General features: G+C 42.3%; 1 protein-coding gene across 4 annotated transcripts in view; it reads left to right on the forward strand.

Moving 5' to 3' along the window:
• Nucleotides 1–413: 413 nt before the first annotated feature.
• The window catches only part of LOC147029708 (nuclear envelope integral membrane protein 1-like), a 77,361-nt gene continuing 54,910 nt past the window's right edge, over nt 414–22,864 (forward strand). For 2 of the 4 annotated variants that reach the window (XM_085872969.1, XM_085872972.1), the window contains exons 1-5: nt 423–726; nt 9,073–9,170; nt 14,220–14,427; nt 19,991–20,063; nt 20,674–20,770. In XM_085872969.1, coding sequence (XP_085729095.1) covers nt 651–726; nt 9,073–9,170; nt 14,220–14,427; nt 19,991–20,063; nt 20,674–20,770 — 552 coding nt within the window. In that variant the 5' untranslated portion in view covers nt 423–650. Of the gene's footprint in view, nt 727–9,072; nt 9,171–14,219; nt 14,428–19,990; nt 20,104–20,673; nt 20,771–22,864 lie in introns of all 4 variants that reach the window. The other 2 variants (XM_085872971.1, XM_085872970.1) reach the window with 2 other exon arrangements.

The raw sequence follows: 22,864 nt of genomic DNA on the forward strand, positions 1-22,864 counted from the left end.
ACAAATTTTCCATGTAAATGAGGATGGTGTAGCCCCGCCTCCAGGTGGGGGAGGGTATTACAAGTCCTCACCATTTACAGTGCAGTGTTTCAGTCCCCAGGTTTTCCGGTGCAGTCAGGTGTTTTGATTTTTTAGCAGGAGGTATGTTTTTGCTTCATGCACGTAACCCGGGTTATTTATTTATTTTGCGTATACAGAGCTGTCCATTGCCTATACACCGCCCAAATGATGGTGCGCTTCAGAAGAACGTGTTGTATGCTTGGAACAAGACCGCCCTATTTTATCGCGATCGCGGAACGCAGTTCACAACCGATTTGATGTATATCGATATAAATGTTAGTTCGGCTGGTCCCGCCCTTGTTTCGTCGCACTCTTCCGTCTGTGGACGTAACGCACGGAGTTTATTTCCATCAAGTTAAAGTTATCACGCTATAAACGTCACGCCTACTTTGCGATGTTAAGAGCGTCGGAAGAATTGACGAAAAACGAACAAAACGGTCGGACGAGAAACGCCGCGTTTAAGGAAGGAAGTTTGGGCGTCTTCCTCTTCGCGCCATTTCCTGCTGTGGAAACGGGCTCGAGCGTGAGGCGGGAGAGTTGAAGCGATTCGCTCGTGCCGTGAGCACGTGGTGTGGCGAACCCTCTTCCTCATGTCGCGGCTCGTGTTTGCCGCCGCAATGGCGGCTTTATTACAAGCAGTGAGTGCGACAACGGCCGGCATTGTGTGTAAGTCCCAGAAACAGCTCCTCAGGAGTCCGTGATGATATTCCTGTGTGGAAATACCAATGGAAAAGCGGTTTTTGCTGTTCGGCACCAATTTTATGCGTGTCCTGCGTTTGTTGTTGTATTAATTGTGACGCGAAGGAGAGAGAAGAGAGAGAGAGAGAAGAGAGAGAGAGGAGAGAGAGGTTAGAGAGGTGTTGTTGGAGAGTTTCGATGGACGGCATTTGGGGAAACGACGGACTTTAAATCTCCGCAATTTGTTCCTGTTTTAAATGATAAAAAAAATTAATATTCTTCTTCACTGAAATGGTGACGAAGGCTTATTGGACCGACCTGAGATGGGCCTTGACACCAGTGGTGTGTTCAGTTAGCAAGCAGCCAGCTAGCGCTTGCCAAGCCAGTCGTTCCGTAATTATCAACGAGCAACTCTCTCCAAACCCACGCTCCGCGTGAAGTTTCTAAAGTGAGGGTTCGTTAGGACGTCAATATATCAGGTGTTGTTGCATTTTATGTGTCAAATTCACCTTCTGAGGTGGTCAGCATGTGCAGAAGAGGGTTTTACATCGCAGACCCTGTTTTCTCGGAGTGGCGTTACGCCTCTCAGCGGTGGCGGTCTGTCGACGACAGACGTAATGACGTCAGCGAATGACCGATGATGTCATGACGTCATTACGCCTCAGCGGTGACGTCACACGTCGCCATGCCAACGAATGTAAAAATTATAAAATCGCCAAAAATTCCCAAACCTGTCCGTCTGGCGCGATCCCACAAAGCCCATGCTGTTCATTAGACCACAGAGCACCCACATGCCGAAAGTGGCGACAATCCGTCTGACAGTTTCGGAGGAGATACGTTCACAAACTATGGCTTAGCGTATTGATATGACAATGTATTGTGTCCTATTACTTTTGGTAGTGGAGGGAATGACCTGATTGAGTATTTTTGTTGGAGGTAGGATTCTCTGCTGCTATTCACAGAGTGCGTCACATAGTTCTTTCAGATTATGTGGCTGTTGTTGCCTTGACTCTGCATAGTGACTGCCCCCAACATTTCCCACTGTGTCTCGATGCCATGTTGTCTTATTTATTTATTTTTTCTCCTTTCTTTGGCTTTCCTCTTTTTTTTTAACACATTGTAATCCACACAATTCCTTCATGTCTGATGTCGTCTCTTAAAAATTTTACCCATGTGCAATACATCAAGATCCCAGGGATGTCAAGGTGGCCTCGAGGTATGCACACTAGCCTCTCAGTCGTCTATCCTTGGTTTGAATCCCGACCCAGCTATAACGTGTCATCCCAGTGTGTCACAGGTGGGGCGATTCATCAATGCTTGTGCCGTCCCTCAGATGGACGTTAAGCTGGACTTACTGTCTGCCGACGCAAGTTGGTAGATCTTAAAGATCCCACGGCAGTGGCGTATCAAGGGAAAATGCCGCTCAGGTGACGTGTGTAATTGCCGCCCCCTCGCAACTCGCATGCTGGATTATACAAAAAGCCGAATGAAATAACTTGATGACGAATTAAATTAAGTACAGGTACAGTACATTTTCAAGTAAGATTTTTGAAGTTTCCTTTTTTTTGGACCCCCCCCCCTACCATATATATATATATATATATATATATATATATATATATATATATATATATATATATATATATATATATATATATATATATATATATATATATATATATATATATATACATATTTTTTGTTATTTTTGTCAAACATCCTGGAAAAAAAAACTCATCGTGTTGGAAGGAAGCTGTGCCATGAAGAAGCTGCATCGCTTAAAAAGTGTCCTCGTGGGGGGCTGGCAGTTACTTCCCCAACAGGTGGGGTGACCTTCCTTTCCTGATGCAAATATACAACAAGAAAAACTAAAGAAACTATTATCGAATAAAACATGCTGCGTTAGAAAGGTTCTTCATTTTTGACGGACAGACGTACGGATGGAAGGAAGGACATCAGGTATTTTGAAATGGTTTGCACCAATTAAAATCCATTTTCTTATTTACAGGTACAGTACTGTAATTCGCTTGAAATTTTACTTTCAAACATGTGTTTTTTTTTTTGTGTATTAATGTTTTTTAATTATTTATCTCGGGGGTGGGGGGAAAGTAACGGGGTCAGCCTCAGGTGCCAAATACTCTAGTCTAATCTCAAGGTACGCCCCTGAGATGGGATCACGAGAATGAGATGAGAATGGCGAACTGGAATGAGCTACAAATGTAGGAATGAAACAGGAACGGCGAACTGGAATGAGCTACGAACACAAGAATGAAACGAACGGCGAACTGGAATGAGCTACGAACACAGGAATGAGAGTGGAATGGTGAACTGGAATGAGCCACGAACTCAGGAATGAGACGAACAGCGAACTAGAATGAGACTGGAACGGCCAACTGGAATGAGCCATGAACACAGGATTGTGATGAACAGCGAACTGGAATGAGACGAACAGCGAACTAGAATGAGATGCGAATGCCTCGCTGCCGCCTCTTCAAGTTTAGTTTCCCAGCATGCCATGCAATCCTTTTTGCCCGCCCCCTTTCTTTGAGATCGTTAGCAACAATCATTGATCAACATATGGAGGGTGGGGCCATTTGCACAGTTCAACCCCTCCCTGTGCTTGCGCTTTCAAACGCCAAGGGAACATACCCTCAGAAGTGTCAATAGTGGTAGATGATAGATGCAACAAATCAAATTTGCAGCACCCCAAAAGTGCCGCTCCGGGAGGCCGCCCCATTCGCCACCTCCCCACTCCCCCCCCTCCCGCCAGTGTCCCATGGCATATTTCGCGAAGAGTAGGTAAGCTACCGTCAGGTCAGGTATGGGAGCATACGCCAAAGCAGCGTGTCGCCGCGTCCACTTTCCACCGGTACTCCAGGGGCCTCCGTCTGGCCATCCCCCAGGCAGATGCCTGGCCCATCCTCATCTCCTTGGGATGCCGCTCAACCTGCTGCTGCCACGAGGCATGTGGTCGGCCTATTGGCCTCCACTCATGAGACTCCCACGCTGAGAGAATCGTGTGTGACATCCTTGCTACCACCAGCACCATGAACAAATGACAAATTCCTGCCCTAAACTCTAAGTGAGTCTAAACTCACTGGGGACACTGCTTCAGCAGCACAACCACTCCCTCATCCAATGATGCTGCATACGAAAGATGGTGACCAAGACCGCAATTATTATCCTTATGCTTTTTTATGAGGTAAATGGGGGAATATTCTAATCGGGTCGGTTGGACAGTCTGTCTGTCCATCACACTATCTCCTAAATGGTTGGGTAGAAATTCGCCAAGCTTGGAAGTTGTGTTCACCATATAGCACGAAAGTGCAGAGCAGTATCATTTTGGCCCCGTAGTGTCAAAAGGTCAAATTCCCCCAAAATACTATTACGCACACATTTTAAGCATTTTTTGATGGAATTTTTAATATGCAATCAACATTGGGAGCGGCATGAAAAATGTAATATATATATATATATTTTTTTTTTTTTGATCCCTGGTTCATGCACCAGGGGGTGAGGACTTCATGTCATGGGGTCAAAATGAAAAGAAAAAAAAAAACTTAACTCGAAGCTGGATATTGGGTCATTCCTGGTGGAACCTTTTGCCATCTTTCAACGTCGCTTTTAGGTGGGAATGTCTGCCGTGTGGGGTCGAGTTTGATTTGATTTGGGCCCAGTCCATGTTTTAAGGGGTCAATCTATTCCCTTGTGCTTAAGTCGAGACAGATTAAAGTTGGCACAGAGGTGCCTCTTTACGCTTCTCCAGGGACACATCGTACTAAAATATGCAATTTGGTGTGTGAATTTTTTACTATAATACATTTGGTCGTTAGTTATCCAATCTCAACCAAATTTGACAGGACTACTAAGGGTCATGCGATTGAGGTTATAGCAACCATCTCCCACCCTCTTACCCAAGGGGGTTTTCCAACTTCAGCGAAATCTGTGTTAAGGTGTATATCATGTTAGGATATTTATTAATGAACAATATTCATACCAATAATATGTCTGGTATTTGCTTCATGGTTCGGTTGGTGGGCTTGGGATCCTCGTGTCTGAGTTCAAATCCCGCTCAGCTGTTGAATTAATACCAGGTGGGGTTAACTCGACCTGTCATCCTTCCGAGGTCGGCAAAATGAGTGCCAGCTTGCTGGTATTCTGTGTTGGAGTGGCGACCCGTCCAGGATTGTGCCCAATAGCCAAGGAAACTGCTTAAGCAGCACCAACACCCTGCACAGAGTATGGTCTCAATGGATGGATGGATGGATACCAATAATATCCCCTCTCCCCAAGGGTTGTTTGTCCTCCTCTGAGAAATGCCTGGTAACTTGTATAAATAGCTTATCGTAACGTTTCAGTTCAATTCTCGACCCGGCTATAAACTGTCAGAAGCGCCAGCACCCCTACTGGAAGTATAACCCCCCCACAAACTGGTATGTTTACATTTTTAAACAATCGCTACTGCTGTTTAACACGAAACCCCAACATTCTTGAGGCCTGAGCTGAGATCTACTGTAATCTATATACCCCAGAGAGGATTCTTGCTAAAATTCATGGACTGGTTTGTTTGTTTGTGTGTTTGTTTGTTGCACTCCTCCTCACACAATTCTGTGCTGATTGCATCCAGACTTGCTGCAAAGGTTCAGCATAACCCCAATTAGTCAAAGGGGTGTTTTTATCTTTAACGATGGTCTTGGGGTGGGGTGTGGGGGAGGGGTGGAGAAGCAAATTTTCTATTTAAATGTGTAGCATGTATAGCTGGGATAGGGTATTATAACTCCCCACCCTTTATAGTGCAGTATTCCTGTCCCCACGTTTTCCAGTGCAGTGAGGTGTTTTGATTTTTAGCAGTAGGTATGTTTTCACCTCATGAAAGTAACCCAGGTTTAATACAATATATGTAATTTACCCTCTCCTTCAAAGAGGGTATTGCGTTTGTGTCTGTTTGTCTGTCGTTTGTTTGTTTGTCCGCACAGAACTTTCATGTTTTTCTCCACAACCGCTTGTCAGATTGAGACGAAATTTTCACCATTGGTGCGACTGCTCATGTAGAATGCTTTAATCATAATTATGATGTCATAGGTCACGTGGTGTCGTAGCCATGTTGGAAAGATGGATAAACTTTGGACCTCTATCTGAAACCGCACCAAGGGAAAAAATTGAAGCTTGGCACACGGCATGTACTCGACTTAAATGTGTAGCATGTATAGCTGGGACTGTCAGAAGGGGAATGTGTGGTTTTTTTGGGGGGGGGTTGATGCCGTCATTGGTGCCTTCGTTATGACATCATAATTGTATATGTAGAACACCACATCTGCTCAGTTTGAAAGATGTTGAGGGTCATCCAGGGATAAAATGATCACACAAAAACATGATGATGTCATCGGACATGTGATTCGGCAACCATATTGTTTAAAAAACAAAAACGAACTTCAAAAATCTTCTTCTCTGAAATGGCTGAACAGATCGAGGCAAAACTTTACACGTATGACCACCTATCCATGAGGAACAAAAGCTTCACACATGTAATTGGTCACATAGTTTGGCAGTCATATTTGATGTACCTTGAAACCAATAAAAATCTTATTCTCCAGAATGGCTGGACAAATTGAGGGGAACCTTTACACAAATGTTCCCCAACCCATGGGCGTACAAGTTTGTTTAGGAATAATTGATAGTTCACATGGTTTGGCGGCCATATTGGATTGAAGAAAATTAAAAATAATGTTTTCTCTGGAACCGCTTAATCAATCAATGTGAAACTTCACATTTTTTTTATCTCATAGTGATGGGGAATACTTGTTTTAAATTTCGACTTGGATTGGAAGCATAGTCTGGCAGCCAGAATTATTTTTAAAAAATTATATTGGCTGTTTTTCTTTATTTATTAATAAGGCTCATTTGGCTGTTCCTGGATGGGTTTGAGGGTAGAGGAGTAGCAGCTGAAATGTGAATTCTATTCAGGTTCCTGCTGATGACTTCGTTTTTGCTTTTTGCTTGGTTGGTTTTCTTCTGATGACTCCAATGCAGGACTGTACCTATTTGGTCTTCCATTTGATTTGATTCGAATTGAATTCATTTGAATCTCATTGTAAATTCAATTGAATTATGAATAATAATAATAATTTAAAAAAACGTCATGGTCAGGTGTCAGATGAAAGCGGAACATCTTGGTACCCGGTCATCACTGCCAGCATTTGTAAAGTGGCAGTTCTAGTTCTCTCATAAATTACATAAACATACCAGTACACAAACTCTACACAAAAGCAGTTTTGGCAAGGGTCTGCAATCTCTGATTGCTGTTCTTGTTTTTTTAAAAAAAATTGTGAGCCATTGTGGCAGCTGTCAGTTGCCTATACAACGCCCAAATAAAGGTGTTTGCCAGAAGAACGTGTTGCATGCTTGGAACAAGATCACCCATTGAGCAAGGACTCCAAGTAATAACTAAAGCTCAAATTGTAAAAAAAAAAAAAGAAGAAAAAAGTTGTGCTCTGGACATTCATACACGCCACACGTGCACAATTGCAAAACACCCTCTCTCGCTGGCAGGTGATGGACTGATAAACAGGTGGTAAGGAAGAGGAAACCTGATCTGTTGGACACATGCCATGCTCGTCTGTTTGTGTCATAATTTGCCCACGCACACGCATTCACAAAGTATGTACGCAGACGTCGTATTTGCCTCCATTTTTGGGGGGAACCGCTGGAAACCACTCCTTCCTGTCCATGTTTCATTGTATCTGTCTGTTGTACCTGTTCAAAAGCCTTGTATTGTGTGTGTACGATGCAATGGAATCTTCAGCTTCTTTGAGGAAATATGAACAAGATAAGCTTTCTTGAGGCTTGTAGCATGGTATTGTGTACACTGTGGTCCTAAATGAGGAGAAAGCTTAGAAATTGAACCCAGTTTTAATAAGATAAACAATCTTAATGTTATATAATGCCCAAGTGTCTGTGCTTTCAGAAAATGTATACTTTGCTATGGGTCCTATGGATATAGTTGCTTACAAAGCATGTTTTTTTTTTTTTTAAATCCAAACACAGGCTATTTTTTTTCCATTTTTATAGCTCATTTTTTAGAAATGGGTTACATGTATGATTGTATATGTTGTCCAAATTGGTTGAAAATGCATTTTTTTTGTTTGATATATATCATTATACATAAGAATAGAACAATTCCTCGAAACAGTACATTTCTTATGACCTTCTGCATATCTTAGCACCTTCAAATGTGTAAAATCTCAGATTTTGCAAAATTTCCCCCAGTCATAATGAAGCTTACAAAATCTTATTCCAGAAATTTGAAATGCATCTGATAGAACATCTTAAATAGCAATTTACTTCTGCATAAAGTGATGATTTAAAATGGCAAGTTTCAACATGGATCATTACTACAGAACAGTTTTTAGGTTCACTTCCATAATTGGGTCAAAAATGTTAGGAAGTACATAACAAATTGCATTTACCAAGCTGCTACAAAATTTCTGGTAGCTATAAGCTTGATTTTATAACCATAGAATAAGTTTACCAAGTTGGCCCTATGATATAAAAATCAATACCAAAGGCCAGTTTGTGTTCAGTATACAGAACAAGGTCGTTAGGAATTACGTAACGTTTTTAGGAAATCTGCACTTTTAATCCTAAGATGTTAGTTTGGTTCATCACAGCATGTATTTCTATGGTTAAGTTTTTATGTGCATATATATATATATATATATGTATATATATGTATATGTATATGTATATGTATATGTATATGTATATTTATATGTATATATATATATATATATATATATATATATATATATATATATATATATATATATATATATATCCTGAATGAACACTGATCAAATTGTTAATTTCATATGACTTTCATTTTTTGGTCCCCCGTGTCCTAAATGTGTACATAATACCTTGCTACAAGCGTTGACCCTTCCTGTTCATGTGCAACTTGAATGGCCATCTGTAGTGGAATCTGATTTTCTTGGAAGAAACCATCAAAATGAGGATTTGAGCAGTGAATGAGGCATCGTCATGCAGTAGAATATTACCTTCTTGGGCCCGATATGCTCTATTGGATCAGGCATTGTGTGGTGGAGGTATTCCCTCTACCAAGTGCCCTTCTAGTTTGGGAATGGAAAGGAATCAACACAGTGTTGATAGTTACGCTAACTGCCATGGGAAGCTTAGAAAAGCCGAAGTTTCGTACGGCGACCCTTCGTCGGAGCAAATCGACCTGAGCTTGCAGGAGCATTATCACTTTTCTTTTGATTTATGATGACTTTTCTTTGTTTGTTTTTTGTGTTCTTTATGATTATTTTTTCTTTGCAGATCTAGATAACATCTCCAGTGCTCAGTACAATCATTCCCAGATCTTTTGTTACAACCCGGGTAAAGTCCACGTGAGAGACCTGTGGACCACAGTGCACGTAAGTGTGACTTGTGTTACTTTGAAGCTTAAAAAAATTTTAAACTTTTTTTTTTATGAGAGCCTTGTGTGTATTACTCGAAATTGAGTTGTGTGGATTTCCATTTTGGAATCTGAGGTGTTTTTATATTGTTAATATCTCGTAGAGGAGCTTGTACGGATGTGTGTTTTTTTGTTTGTTTTGATCTGTTTGATAGGATGGTAGAAGTAGCACATTTACTTCTGAGCTGTCAATTCTGGGTTTGATTCCTGACCCAGCCATTAATTGTCTGATTGGTGCTTTACAGGCAGGGTGTTGCATCACGTCATCAATAATGGGACGGCATAATTGACACAAACGGGCACGAATAACTAATGTAATGTAATGAGGGTGTGACAACCTCTGAATAAATGCGTTGTTTTGGTGGGGGGTTTCTGCAGCCTTTGGAACTTTTTTTTAGATCCTCGTGGAGGATCTCTAAGTCTTACTCGCGTTGTTGTTCTTGTGGACTTTTTTTTGTTTCACAGCCTACAGTTTTCATCGAAACTTCCTGAAACTTAGCGTATACATGTAAAAGTACACTGCACAGACAGTAACCATCTCCGATTTTGAAAATTCCTCCTAGAAAAAAAAGTTATGACGTCAAAATATCTCCGCTCATGGAAATCGCCTAAAAAATTATCTCCGAAACTAGGCAAGCTTTTTGAATTCTGTTTGCAGGAATCGAACAGGGCATTAGCAGAGATGAATTACCGCACATATGATACATCACTATGTCATCATATCAATTTTTATGACGTCATTCCTATTTTTTGACATTTTTTGTTTCACAACCCAGAGTTTTCATCGGATCTTCATGAAACTTACCATGTATATGCAGAAAGCCCACGCGCAGGCAGTAACCATCTCCGATTTTGGAAATTCTTCCAAGAAAAAATGTTGACGTCATAATATCGCCGCTAATGGAAATCGCCAATGCCATTATCTCCGAAACTAGGCAAGCTGTTTGAATTTTGTTTGCGGGAATCAAGCCGGGCATTAGCACAGATAATTTATCACAAACCTGATACATCACAATGATGTCATATTCGTTTTTATGATGTCATCATTAAGAAGACAAGGATCTTAGCTCATTCGAGCTTATTTTAGTCAATTGAATTATATACTTGAGTGCTTTAGAACACAAATACTTTTTGTTTGTGCTTCCAAAACCTTCAGTTTAACAGTACTTGTGCAAAATATTACACCGCCAAATTTGCCACATGCTCTGAGGGTGAAGTTGGCAGAAGGTTCAACTTGACTATTCCTTTTTGACCCATCGGCTTCATATGGTTGCCATCGTGCCTGTTATTCGCACATTGGCCTTTGACGTCTGCTTTGGAGCCATCAAAGGCTGCTATGAAGTGTATATTTGGGATGTGGGCCATGAAGCCAATAACTCCATAGCTTTTCAATGTCCAACACGTACTGAAACCACTGCCGGGAAAATTTCACCCAGCTGAGCAGTGCTGGGTATCTCCGACACTGGGTATCCCCTGCTTGTAAGCATTAAGACAAAAAGTTGTTTGATCTAATTCATAGGAGTTTATTTGACAACTTCCTACCAAAGTAGAGACAGAGACACATGTTGAGGTGTGTGTGTGGGGGGGGGGGGGGGTAGTGATCCATAGCTAGACTGTGGTAAGTGTAGTATGTTTCATGTAGGTTAGATTGCTATGTAACAGGGATATGTCGGAGTAAATTGTTTGTTACGTGTGATGCTGAGAGGCAGTGTATGTAATTTATAGACAGGGCAGACAGATTGATTATGAATGCGGAAATACCTCTTGTTTGAAGGTGGGGCAAGGTGAGGACTGCGATGTATCACAGGTGTGCTACTGGCCGATTACGATATCTCTGGCCTGTGTGGCAGCCATGGTGCCTCAGTGTGCTGTGGAGCCGAAAGTGGAAATGTACTTTTTTTTTTTTTTTGAGCTGCTGCCGTAGGTGGCGCCCAGAAGGAAAAAAAGAACTCGGTCAACCAGAGAGAACTAGGAGAGGCTCGTGTGCAATAAGGTGGAGAAAGTTGTCCACGGAGGAGTGAGGGAGATGTTCTTGTGGTCTTGTGGAAGCTTTGGGATAGACCTAAGCTAGTATCACCCTGTCTTTCGAGGGGGTTAAAGAAAGACCTCAGACAGGAGAGCTCCACATGCTCGGAGTGCAAAGAAGCACTGTGCGGAGGAAGAATAAGTCCCAACCAGGAGGCCTCGGGTAAAAGGACAAAGACGACCACGTGACCTGGTTGAAGGCTTACTCGTCACTGCTCCTGCTCTTGGCTGCTTCACTTGGTCTCTGGACGCCATCGTCACTGGCTCTCGTCTTGCTCCTGTTTTCTAAAGCTTACTGCATTGAGTCCTGCGTCCACCCCGTTCATTGTCGACAAAGGGAAGTCCCGCCTGCATTATTGTCTTGTTGTATGAGTGTGATCTGTGGCGCCCATTGGGTTAGGTTTTGCGTTTTATTTCTCCTTCTTGTATATAAGTTTGCTTATTCCCATTATACTCTTTGTGTCTTTTGCCTCGCTTGGTTTGTTCCATTTATTAAAGCATCTTGTCGACCCTCTTCCCTGTACTTTGCTTTTCCAATAAATCCTTTAAAAGGTAAGAAAATGTGTTTCAGCCATGTGGCTTCTGTGTGTTTGTCATTGATTTCAGCTCATTTTGGTGACCTTGGGGCACAGTAGAGTAATTATTGAACACAGTGCCGTAAGCGTAAAGGACCGTTTCGACAATCTATCGGGACGACAGGCCCCGGCTAGGAGGAATCCTGTATTAACAGGTACTCAGACGTGATATTATTGTTGTGTTTGTGGGGTAGATGGAGGAATTTAATTAGCAAAGGTAGGATTGTATAGGGTAGCATGGACTGTGGGTGGGTAGGAGACATTTTGATGAAATTTAAGTCAGGAAACTGTCAGCTGAAGTGTTACTGAAGGGGGTGGGGGGGTGGTGCTGTGTTAATTAGGTAGGGATAAGGCTAATTGCCCCCTGTGACCTTTTCATATGTTTTTGCATTTGTAAGACAGGCGATTAAAAAGGAATCGCGTCCTTGAAACAAAAACCGAGTCAAACGTGTCAAGAAGACGACAACCCCACCTCCAGAAATGCCAACTAGCGAGACCACGCCCATGGGATGGATGATAGATGGGGCGTGATGTGAGAGAGAAGAGAAGAGATGGAGTGAGGGTCAGTAGGTGTGGGACACAAAAGAAAAGCGAGTGAGGAGAAGGGAATTGCGGCTGGCTTTCCATTGACGTGGTGAAGAAGGCTCCACGATTCTCGTGTTCGTGCTGAGATTAATTTGCTCGTGTGATGGTGCAAGATGCTGGCCATTGATTGTTCCGCTGGGTCATGTGAGACCGCACCTCGAAGCCTCGTGTTGTGCCATCTGGGAAGAAGCCGGCGCCATTTTTCAGAGAGCAGCAGTGTTAGCAATCTCAATCGTGAGGAGGAACTTTCATGACAGCTTCTGGGCCCTTAATGAAGGGATCATCCACACAAATAAAGTGTTGTTAATAAATTCCCCTCTTGTTGAATGTACCAGCTCGTTCTTTGTCATTTCTGCCATTGGTTTGCCACGGTGTGCATTGGGCATTAGGAAGGCCGTTGCCGTGGTTCTACATTTGGACCGACGGGCCTCGGTAACCATCCGCTCGAGTTACACACGGTTCGAGCACAGTAACGGCTCGTTCCGCTCGAGGCCTGCCGAGGGTGTGAATTCCCCGGTAAGCTTTGCCGCGTGGGTACTTAGGTATATTGAAGTTGGCAATTAACCCTACTCCACGCGGTCGAATTATTGGCGATTCATGGTCCTGGAAGGCACCCGTACCTTCAGACTTATCCGAGGGTCACAACCTAAATTCCGGTGTGTTCGGTGGAGCCGACTCTACTGCTCCCCCTAGCGGTCGTGCTCGCCACCGAGACCCGGCACCACAACAATACTACTACTACTACTACTACTACTACTACTACGACTACCCTGTGGGGTCAACTCGGAAATGCTTATCGCTGGTCAGGCGTAACGGTCGATCAATGGTGATCGGAATATGAAAAAAAATTTTCGGCACCGTGCTGACGATAACCCCCCTACTCTTCGTGAAAACCAGTGGGGTATTTTACGTCCACCTACGACCAGTACTGGCAGATGGGTTCTCCAGCTTAACACCCTTCCGATGGATAACGCACAGTCACGTTGATTCCTCACCCCACATGCTAAACACTAGCGTGACTGTTTATATTTGGGTTGACATTTGAACCGAAGCAAGACAACTCAAAGGCAAATGTGCATATCTATAAATCGATTCTTCCAGCCCAATATATTGAACAGTGATGTTGACTTGAAATTTTATTTTGATTTATATTTCCCAAAATATGTTGAGCATTTGTGGGCAAACGTTCAATAATTTTTTTTGTTAATACAGTACTCTGTTATGGTCAGATAATCGAGCACAATTACGGTCAAATGTTAACTGCAGGTTGAACTAGAGTGCCATTCGGTGGAGTGCATACCCCATCAGGCTGAACAGTTTATTTTGTATCCCACTAATGGGCCAGATCTGGATCCAGACCTCAGCCAAAACCTCATTGGCTTGTTCTTGTCACCGAACCAACTCGTCCACCTAGTTTTGTCATAACTCTTCCACAACCTTTTGAAATGTCATGCTATATATCATGTTTGGTCCTATCTCTCAATGGTGAAGAATCACTTTTTAAAAAATTCAAACCATCCTCTTATCTGGATCTTCCCCAAAATCGAATCGATTCATCCTCATCACACACCCAACATGTTCACCAAATTTCGTTCGAATCCGTCCATAACTTTTTGACAGTGAAGGGCGAAAACATAACCTCTGTCCACGTTCAGTGATGGAGTTGACAATACAAAGTGAGATGTAGAAGTTGTTTTTTGTGTGTTTACAAAGGAGTATGCTGTGGTTGTTTGGCCTGAACACTTTGTGCAATGGTGTTTTGGGGTTAACAAATCCACAGGCTATTTTCCTGTTATTTAAATGAAATGTTGCTTGTTCTGCAGGTGAGAATTTCGAGCCAGGTTGCGGTGAAGGTGAGCAAGGGTGTAAATCCAACGGAAGTGAGTGAGCACATCGAGAGCTTGCTTGGTTGGTTGACCAGTGCACTCCGCAGTGGCACCCATAAAGAGTCCATCTCACTCAACCTATTCGAGCAAACCTGCTTCAGGGTGGAAAGTGCCAAAACGTACATCGTAACTGTCGTACACACTAGTATGTCCTGCGCACACCTATCATTCCTCTTGTTCATGAGCTGTCTTTCTTACATTGGTTGAAATCTTATTTTATGCATACAGACTTCCTGGAGCTTTTAAACCTTTTTGTTTTTGGCAAGTCTGAGCAAAGCTGAGATGCAAAATATATTCAGTGAAATATATCCAGGGTTATTTCAAAGTGTTGCAAGGATGTCATGAGAGAAGGGAAGTCAATTATGAGCTTTAAGTTGAATTTAAAGCAGCTACTTTGGTTTGCTGCATATCAGGTGCTGCATCTCAGAATTTACTGAGTTTATTTCAATTGGACACAAAAATGTCTCGGCTCTTGACCGAGCAGACCAACTAATTGATTCGATTTTCTGCTGAAGAAGACTCATGACTTGAAACTTGAGACTCAAGTTGCAAGAGTCTCAAGTTGTAAACTCAAGAGACTCAATAGTTTGATGTGAATTTGTGTCATTAGAAATGTTTATTTCCCCCCACACCCCCTCCCATACCACCCCCCCCACATTTATTTTTTTAATGCATTTAGAGGTTATCTGAGGGAGTTTTTCTAGTGTGACAATTCTAGATCTGGTAATACCACATTGTATACAAGGCAATGCCAGTGCAATGAACAGTAATTTTCATGACCCGCAGTCCTACTATAATGATCAATTAGATCTTCATTACAATGACTAAAACAAAAACAAAACTCTTATTGATCAATCTAACAGAGAAAAGGACCAATTCCTGCATGCTAACTTAAACCAGGTAATAAGTGTCCACAACCATTTGACCATGTTATGGAATGTCGACCGAGGCCCTTGTGTGAATTTGATGAAAAAGGACTCCACTGAAAATTTCGGTTAATACAGAATTTTTTTTTTTTTTTGTATACCTTGTTGAGGCTCGTATGGGAACTAACACACAACACACATCAAGGGGGGCATGAGACAAGAGGGGCAGGAGTGGGAAGGACAAAACAGTGGGGAACAGAGACATTAGGAGATCTGTGGAAGGGAGAGGGATGGGGTGGGGAACACGGGGTATATAAGATGGACATTACAGGGACTTTGGAGGAGGTGGGTTTGGGGTGGATTAACGGGGGTAGAAAAGATCTAGGTTTTGGATGGGGGACGATCCTGGAGGGAAGAATGGGATTGAACAGAGTGAGGGAGTTTGTTCCAAAGGTGGGGAAAAAGAGGAATGAAAGGGTGAAGGTGAGAAACGATTCGTGATTTTGGTAGTTTTACCAGAAGGAGGTTGTTGGCGAACCTTGAGCGCCCTGCAGCAATATGGTGGGGACAAATTGCAGACAGAGCAGGGGGGGCGAGACCGGAGAGGAGACTGCAGAAGACAGAAAGACCACCGGACCTGCCTGCGGTGAGAGAGTGAGAGGCCCAAAGATTCAGCCTCATCGCGGGAGATGCCAATGATCCGAAATGCCTTGGTTTCCACAGCGTGAAGCTGAGAAAGGTGAGAGGCAGGAGCATCAGCCCTGAGGGGATAGCAGTACTCCATCAGGCTGCGGATGAAAGCTTTGTATGTGGTCAGGAGCTCAGGTGGGCCGAGGAAGGGACTTTCCATGACGAAGGATTCCCAGTCGGCGACTGGTTTTGGAGGCCAGGTTTGAAATGAGGCTTTCCCAGGAAAGATCATGGCAGATAGTGAGACCCAGAAGCTTGAAAGAAAGGATTCCTTCCAGAGGATTGTTGAGAAATTGGATGTAGGGGGGGGGGGGAGGGGGTTCCAAACGCTTCAGGATAATATTTTGGTGCTAATCATCTTCTATGTTGTCCATTGTACCACACTGGCAGCAATTGTGCTTGCAATACTGACACACCATGTATGATAGATTCGAGATTGTGCAAGCCTAATTTTCTCAAGCTTGAGTTGTGAAAAGCTTTCAAACAAATACAGCCCAAGGTCGTGTTTCTTCCCAGTAAATCTTTTCCTAGAAAGTTGTGAAAAATTGATTTGGGATTCCTGGCTTTTCCCAATTTTTTTTTCATCTCGACTCAGAAAATTTGGCCTCGAATCATTTATTGTGGCAAGTGTAGACGTGTTTGCGCTTGTGCGGTGTGCTCTGCGCACCTTCCCACAACCAGGTTGACTCGATAAGAAATGTGTGCAATGGTAAAAGTATTATGATTGGATGTATTATAATATAAGTATTATTATGATTGGATGTGCACTTCATACAAAATTACATTATGATTGGGTGGAAAATGTGGCTGGTGTTCCAAAAAAAAACAATTCTGTTTTCTGCAGGCATGGGTTGCAGTGTTTCACTTAGCAGGAATTAAATGGCTTGGACCTTGCTTCACTCAGCCTCGGCCGAATAACTTTGTTCCATTCAGCGAGAACATGCATTGAAAATACAGTTCTGAAACGGGCACAAAATTATATAATTTTACACGGTAAACCAGTGAAGATCTGCGCTGCCAAAGTGATCTACATTGATGGTCTAGTCGGGTCATTCCAGTGAATGCACAAGGAGAACATCCCCCTTTCTGAGCTGCTATTGCAGGACAAAATGCTGGAGAATTATCCAAAGGTTTCCGCTTGCTCCATCGCTTGTATTGCTGAACATAATCTGTTGTGGATATTGGATGGCTGGACCTGTTCTAAAATTAACATGGCCTCCAGCATGTCTAGGTGCAGGGAGAAAGCGGAGGTGCCAGCCAATGTATGTTGAGCCCTTTCAGGCAGATGTCACCTGACTGCTCTGTACTCATCAGTGAGTGTACAATGCAGAGGAAACTGGCCTATTCTGAAAAAAAAATTTCTCATATCAAGATGGGAAGAGATCACCTGAACCTGGATTCTTATTGTGTCGTGAACATTTATCATTGTTGCTTTGCGACGATGTGCAAGCGCAGATCAGTGTCTATGTTGCTGTGTTGTGCAAATCGTTTGTGACATGGGTTTTCAACTCTGATTGCCCATTTAACCTCAGCCTTAAAATTGTGATTTTGATCATGTTCTATAACATATTCTGTGTTGTTCAATGGTTTGAAGAGGAACCAGAGAATAATTGTATGACTGGTGTTCTATGTACAGAGTGCTTTTATTTGCATGAGCCGTTTTACCGTCTCAACGTGTGAACTGCTGAATGAATTGTGACCAAACTTGGTACAAGTACTTTATGTACTATGATGAATGGATTCAATTTTGCGTTTCCAAAACCCTCATCATTTCTACCCTCGTTCACCTGCCCAATCCCACCCCAATTCCCTCCTCCATCCAAATTTCCAGTTTTCCCTCCTTGGAGTTTCCTTCTGTATCCATCTTTGTCCACATTATGCATCCCCCCCCCCTGCTCAATATTCCTCCCCACACCCTTTGTTTGTCAGTCTCCTATCTTAGCCTTCAACTCTGCTGTTGGTGTCCCCCCTCTCCCCCCCCTCTGTTCGTTTTGGTTTGCGTGCCCCTCTATTGTTCCTTTTGCATCCTGTTATGTCCTTATCTCTTCAGTATACTCGCTCTTCCAGAAGCCTTGACTATGTATACAAAAAAGTCAAAGGTCTTTAGTCATGTGACTTTCAATTGAGTATCTTTGTTACCACAATAACTTGTAAACCACAAAAGTGATTTCAACCAAACTTGGCACAAGTAGGAACCGATTCAATTTTGGGTTCAACAGGGCAAAGGTCATGTGCCCATTGAAAATTATTTTGCAGATCATAACTCCAGTTCAAAGCATTTGATATTTTCTCTTCTACTTGACTCTTTTCTCTCTTGCACTCTCTCCTGTGACCTTTAATGTTTCCTGTGACCTTTGAAATAAAATGTAACTGTTGACAATGAATGTGGGTGGAGGCACATCCATTGATGCATTCCATCAAATTCGATTTTCTAGTTTGAAATACAGTACCAATAAAACAACAAAAAAACGAGGCCCATGGAAGAGTAAGGTGACAGCAGCTATAAGGGTGGTAAGCCAAATTGCAGATGTAACAAGGGGATCAAACAGCAGGAGGAGGAGAAGATGGAGAATGTAGCAACCTGCAAATAGATTGGGTGGGGTAATTTGGTTAATGAGGGTAATAAGGATCATGCCTTGGGATGGAGGATGATTGGAGATGGTGTACTGGTGGCTTGAAGCCCTGGAGGGAGAGTTTGGATCGAACAGACCCACTGATTTTTCATCCAATACATCCCCTAACTTTTTATACATGCTAAATAATGGGCAATGTATTGAAATAGCATGGTGCCAACGGACGTGAAGATGGGTGTACCATACTCTTGGTGGGTGCTGGTAGAAGCCCATACTTTTGAGGGAATGTCAGGGTGCCCATGACAAGCCATGAACAGTTCTGTGGCTTAAAATCAAATTATTGACAGATCGCCATTCCCATCACATGGCTGCTGCGATTTTCACCCTGTGAATCGAACAAACATGAATGAGAGCAACACGATCATGTTTACCTTGTCCACCACCAAGTTTCTTGCATGTTATTGCCTGATTCATCGTTATTGAAATGTATCACTTCAAATTGGATCATCAATCTCAATTTGGACAGTACATCCAAACACCTTTGGCATTTCTGTGGAGAAAGGCTGTAGTTTAAGTGATGCAACTTGATTTATTAATCCCATTTGAAAGGAGCAATCTGCAAACCTCTTTTACTGGTATGGACAGTTTGAAGGACAATTGGAAAAAAAAAAAGCTTTTTAAATTCTTTTAATGCAGAGTCTAGGCTCGTAGAAAAGCGAGAATAGAACTGATCAGAACAAAACGAACAGCAGAAGGAGAGGGGGAAACACAACAGCGAGGTTAAGGGAAAGGGTAGAGACAGAGACAGACTTGGGAAGACAAGTCATTGTGAGAACTAGGGCAGGACACAGGAGGTGGACAAGATGGAAACAGAAGCAAGTGCTCAGGAACGAAAACAAGAAAGTTGTAAAGAGGTTCTCTTGAGGAGAGTTAATAAGGGTAGAAAAGGTCATGGTTTTGGATGAGGGATTATTTGATATGGTGGTGAACAGTTGTCTTAAACGTCAAGGAAAGAATTAGATTGTAGGTGGGAGAATAGAGGAATTGATGAGTGGAGGTGAGCAGTGATTCCGATTGTTTTTTTTTTTTTTTTTTTTTTTTTTGGTGTTTCACCAGAAGGGGGTTGATAGTGGACTGTGCATGCCTTGCGGAAACCTGGGGAGGACGAAGCACAGAAAGGGTAGAGGGGTGCAAGACCAGGAAGAAGGTGGTAAAAAAACAGAGACCATGGACCTGTATGTGATGGGAAAGTGATAGGCCCATCGACTCAGCTTCAGTGTGGAAGGTTCCAATGATCTTGAAGGCCTTGTTTTCAATGGTGTCAAGCTGAGTGAAGGTGTGAGACAGGGATGCCAACTTAGAGGGGATAGCAGTACTCCTCCAAACTGTGGATGGATAAGAGTTCAGGTGTGGCAATGCACTATAAGGAAAAATGATGGAGATGCCCAGTCAGTAAATTTTAACAGCAACTAACTCTTATGTCCATTATTTTGTAAATCTCTAAAGTTAATACATATTTGAGTGGCAGTCAATTTTAGTGGGCTGTTTTCATTTTGAGAAATTGCTTGCATGTGTGCAGAGTTTGACCTGTGGCTGATTGGCTCTCTCGTGCTGGGACTCCTATTGTTCTTCTATGCGGATTCTTTGAGCAGGTGTGTGGCCAGGATGATCACAGGGCAAACATTTGATTGGGTGAGAAGGCATACTTTAGAAAATGTGCTTTGATTACCTGTTTGTGATTGGTTTTTGAGCCAGACATCAAGTTGCTGGAAGCTCCGCATTGTACTTTGATAATGATTTTGCTACAAAACACCGTTTGTTTTGGTTTTACCTGACGTGGGATTTGGGTTCGCGTCTTGTTTTATTTATTTTATTTTTAAGTGCAACCAATTTTTTCTTTCAAAATGAGAGGTCTCAGTCCCATTATTATGTAGTTATTCACTTAATCAGGAAATCTTTATCAGAAAATGCATCATTTAAAGCACCGATGCAATCTCAGAGATAATCCTGAATCATTTCCCAGATGTAGACAAATTGAATCTTCATCAATTCGTGCAATTTAACCTTTTCACCATTACGAGCTTCAATTCGTTGTGTCAGAATTTTGCATTGTTGCTGACTGTGTTTTTAAATTTGTGAAATGATTGCAAATTTGCACTTTTTATAGTCACAGTAATCTCACATTTACAACTGGCATATACTTGAATAACCATTCCCAGTTGCATTGCCAACTCTCCTTTCTTGCCTCATTGACCTCAACAGGAGTGCATCGTTTTTCTACACGTCTGGAATCTTGCTTGGAGTTTTGGCTTCCCTTCTTATCATTATTTTTGTCCTCAGCCGTCTGCTACCTGCGAAGGTATGTGCGTGCGTGCATATGTGCGTGCGTACGTACGTACGTCACGTGTGTGGTGTCTTGTCCGTCTGTAACACTTGGTTTCACTGTAATGTGGATTAAATTGAAAATGTGGTTTACTATATACAGTGGACCTGCAAAAGTATTCACCTCTTACCAATAATGCCACATTTAGATGAATTATGAATTATGTGAAAACAGTTTTTGCAAATTAACTTTTTTATTCATAACTGAAGAGATCAAACTAAACACTGTTATAGTTGAAGGAGGTTACATGTCAGAAATACCTGTTAAAAACGTGTACAAATCAAAATTCAAGATGAATCAAAATCCCAAGATGAATACTTGTAAAAGCATTCAGCCCCTTCGGTCAGTACTTGGTGAAAACACCTTTTGCAGCAATGACTGCTCTGAGTATTTTGGGTAGATCTCTACCAGCTTTGGACAGTGAGATGGTGAAATATTTGCCCATTATTCATGTGAAAATTGCTCCAGTTCTGACAAGTTTGATGGGGATCGTCGATGGACTGCAATCTTCAAGTCTCGCCATAAACGGTCAATTGGGTTCAAGTCAGGACTTTGATTGGGCCACTCAAGAACATTTATTTTGTTCTTATTCAGCCACTCCAGTGTGGCTCTAACTTTGTGCTTCAGATCATTGTCCTGCTGAAATGTGAATCTCCTACGCAGTTTCAGATTCATGGCTGACTTGAGCAGGTTTTCATGAGGGATTCTCCTGTACTTTGCACCTGTTTGTGACGAGCTTGCCAGTCCCTGCTTATGAAAAGCAGCCCCATAACATGATGCTGCCACCACCATGCTTGACAGAAGGGATGGTGTTGACTGCATGATCTGTAGTGTTTTCCAAATGAAAATACGACAGATACAGGAAACGTCAGATTGTGTCAGACCAGGTCGTGGCTCTCTGGATCTCTTTTATGGATGCAAAATGAGTTCCTTTCATTGGAGTTTCAGATGTCGGTCATATTAGGCCAACATTCTCACCCTTTAGACATTTTGTCCCCTTTTTTTGCAATCGATGGGCATCCCGACCACACGTCATCTTTCACGTCCATTCTCCCTTCCACAAACCTCTTGATTCCCTCAAATACACATGGTCTTGACATTGCATTTTCCCCGTCAACCAGTTTCAACTTGTAGAAAATGTTCGTGCCACTTTCATTTAGCTTCACCAAAAACTTGATGATTCTCTGTTCCGTAACTTTGGCGTTCATCTTCAGAAAACAATTGCAACACTTATAATTCCAGCAAAACTCCAGTACAGCTACAAAACACAACCAATCTATGCAACGGCGAACACAGTACTGACATGAAGATTACGAGACATGTCCGATTACGAAACCCAAGCCAGTGCTGCCACTTGTCAAGAAAAAAAAATCAGTCTTGGAAACTTATTGTTGTGTGTGTGTGTGTGTGTGTGTGTGTGTGTGTGTGTGTGTGTGTGTGTGTGTGTGTGTGTGTGTGTGTGTGTGTGTGTGTGTGTGTGTGTGTGTGTGTGTGTGTGTGTGTGTGAGAGAGTGATGATATTTCAAAACGTTGAGGACTGATTTGGAAGAAACTTTTGACAGCTCAGTTGGGTATTTTTGACATTCCAGCTTCGAGAGGATAGCAGTACTCCAAACTGTGGATGGATAAGAGTTCAGATGTGGCAATGCACTATAAGGAAGGATGATCGAAATGCCCAGTCAGTAAATTTTAACAGCAACTAACTCCTTTGTCCATTATTTTGTAAATCTGAAGATGAGTGGAGGCAGGCCCCCCTCACAAACTGATGCCAACGTTGTTTATACTTGCAAGAGGTAAAATTTGATAGTAATAATAAATTGCAAATTCCAATAAAATAACAAAGTTAATGTGAAGTAAAAACTGTAAAAAGATCCCATACACGATCCCCTATGTTGAACTGGGCATACACAACGAGCGATCCTTCACTTGGGGGCTCGAAATACATGCAAACCAAACATTATCATCACAACAAAATTCGGTTTAATAAATTGTTAAAACTACATCAGGTACGACCCACGATATATTATCTATATTACATTTATGTTCGAGGCACAAGCACTAAAAATTTAC

Source organism: Eptatretus burgeri, chromosome 3 (genome assembly GCF_056783735.1).
Source record: "Eptatretus burgeri isolate ZD-2024b chromosome 3, Ebu_testis_v1, whole genome shotgun sequence".
Taxonomy (NCBI): domain Eukaryota; kingdom Metazoa; phylum Chordata; class Myxini; order Myxiniformes; family Myxinidae; genus Eptatretus; species Eptatretus burgeri.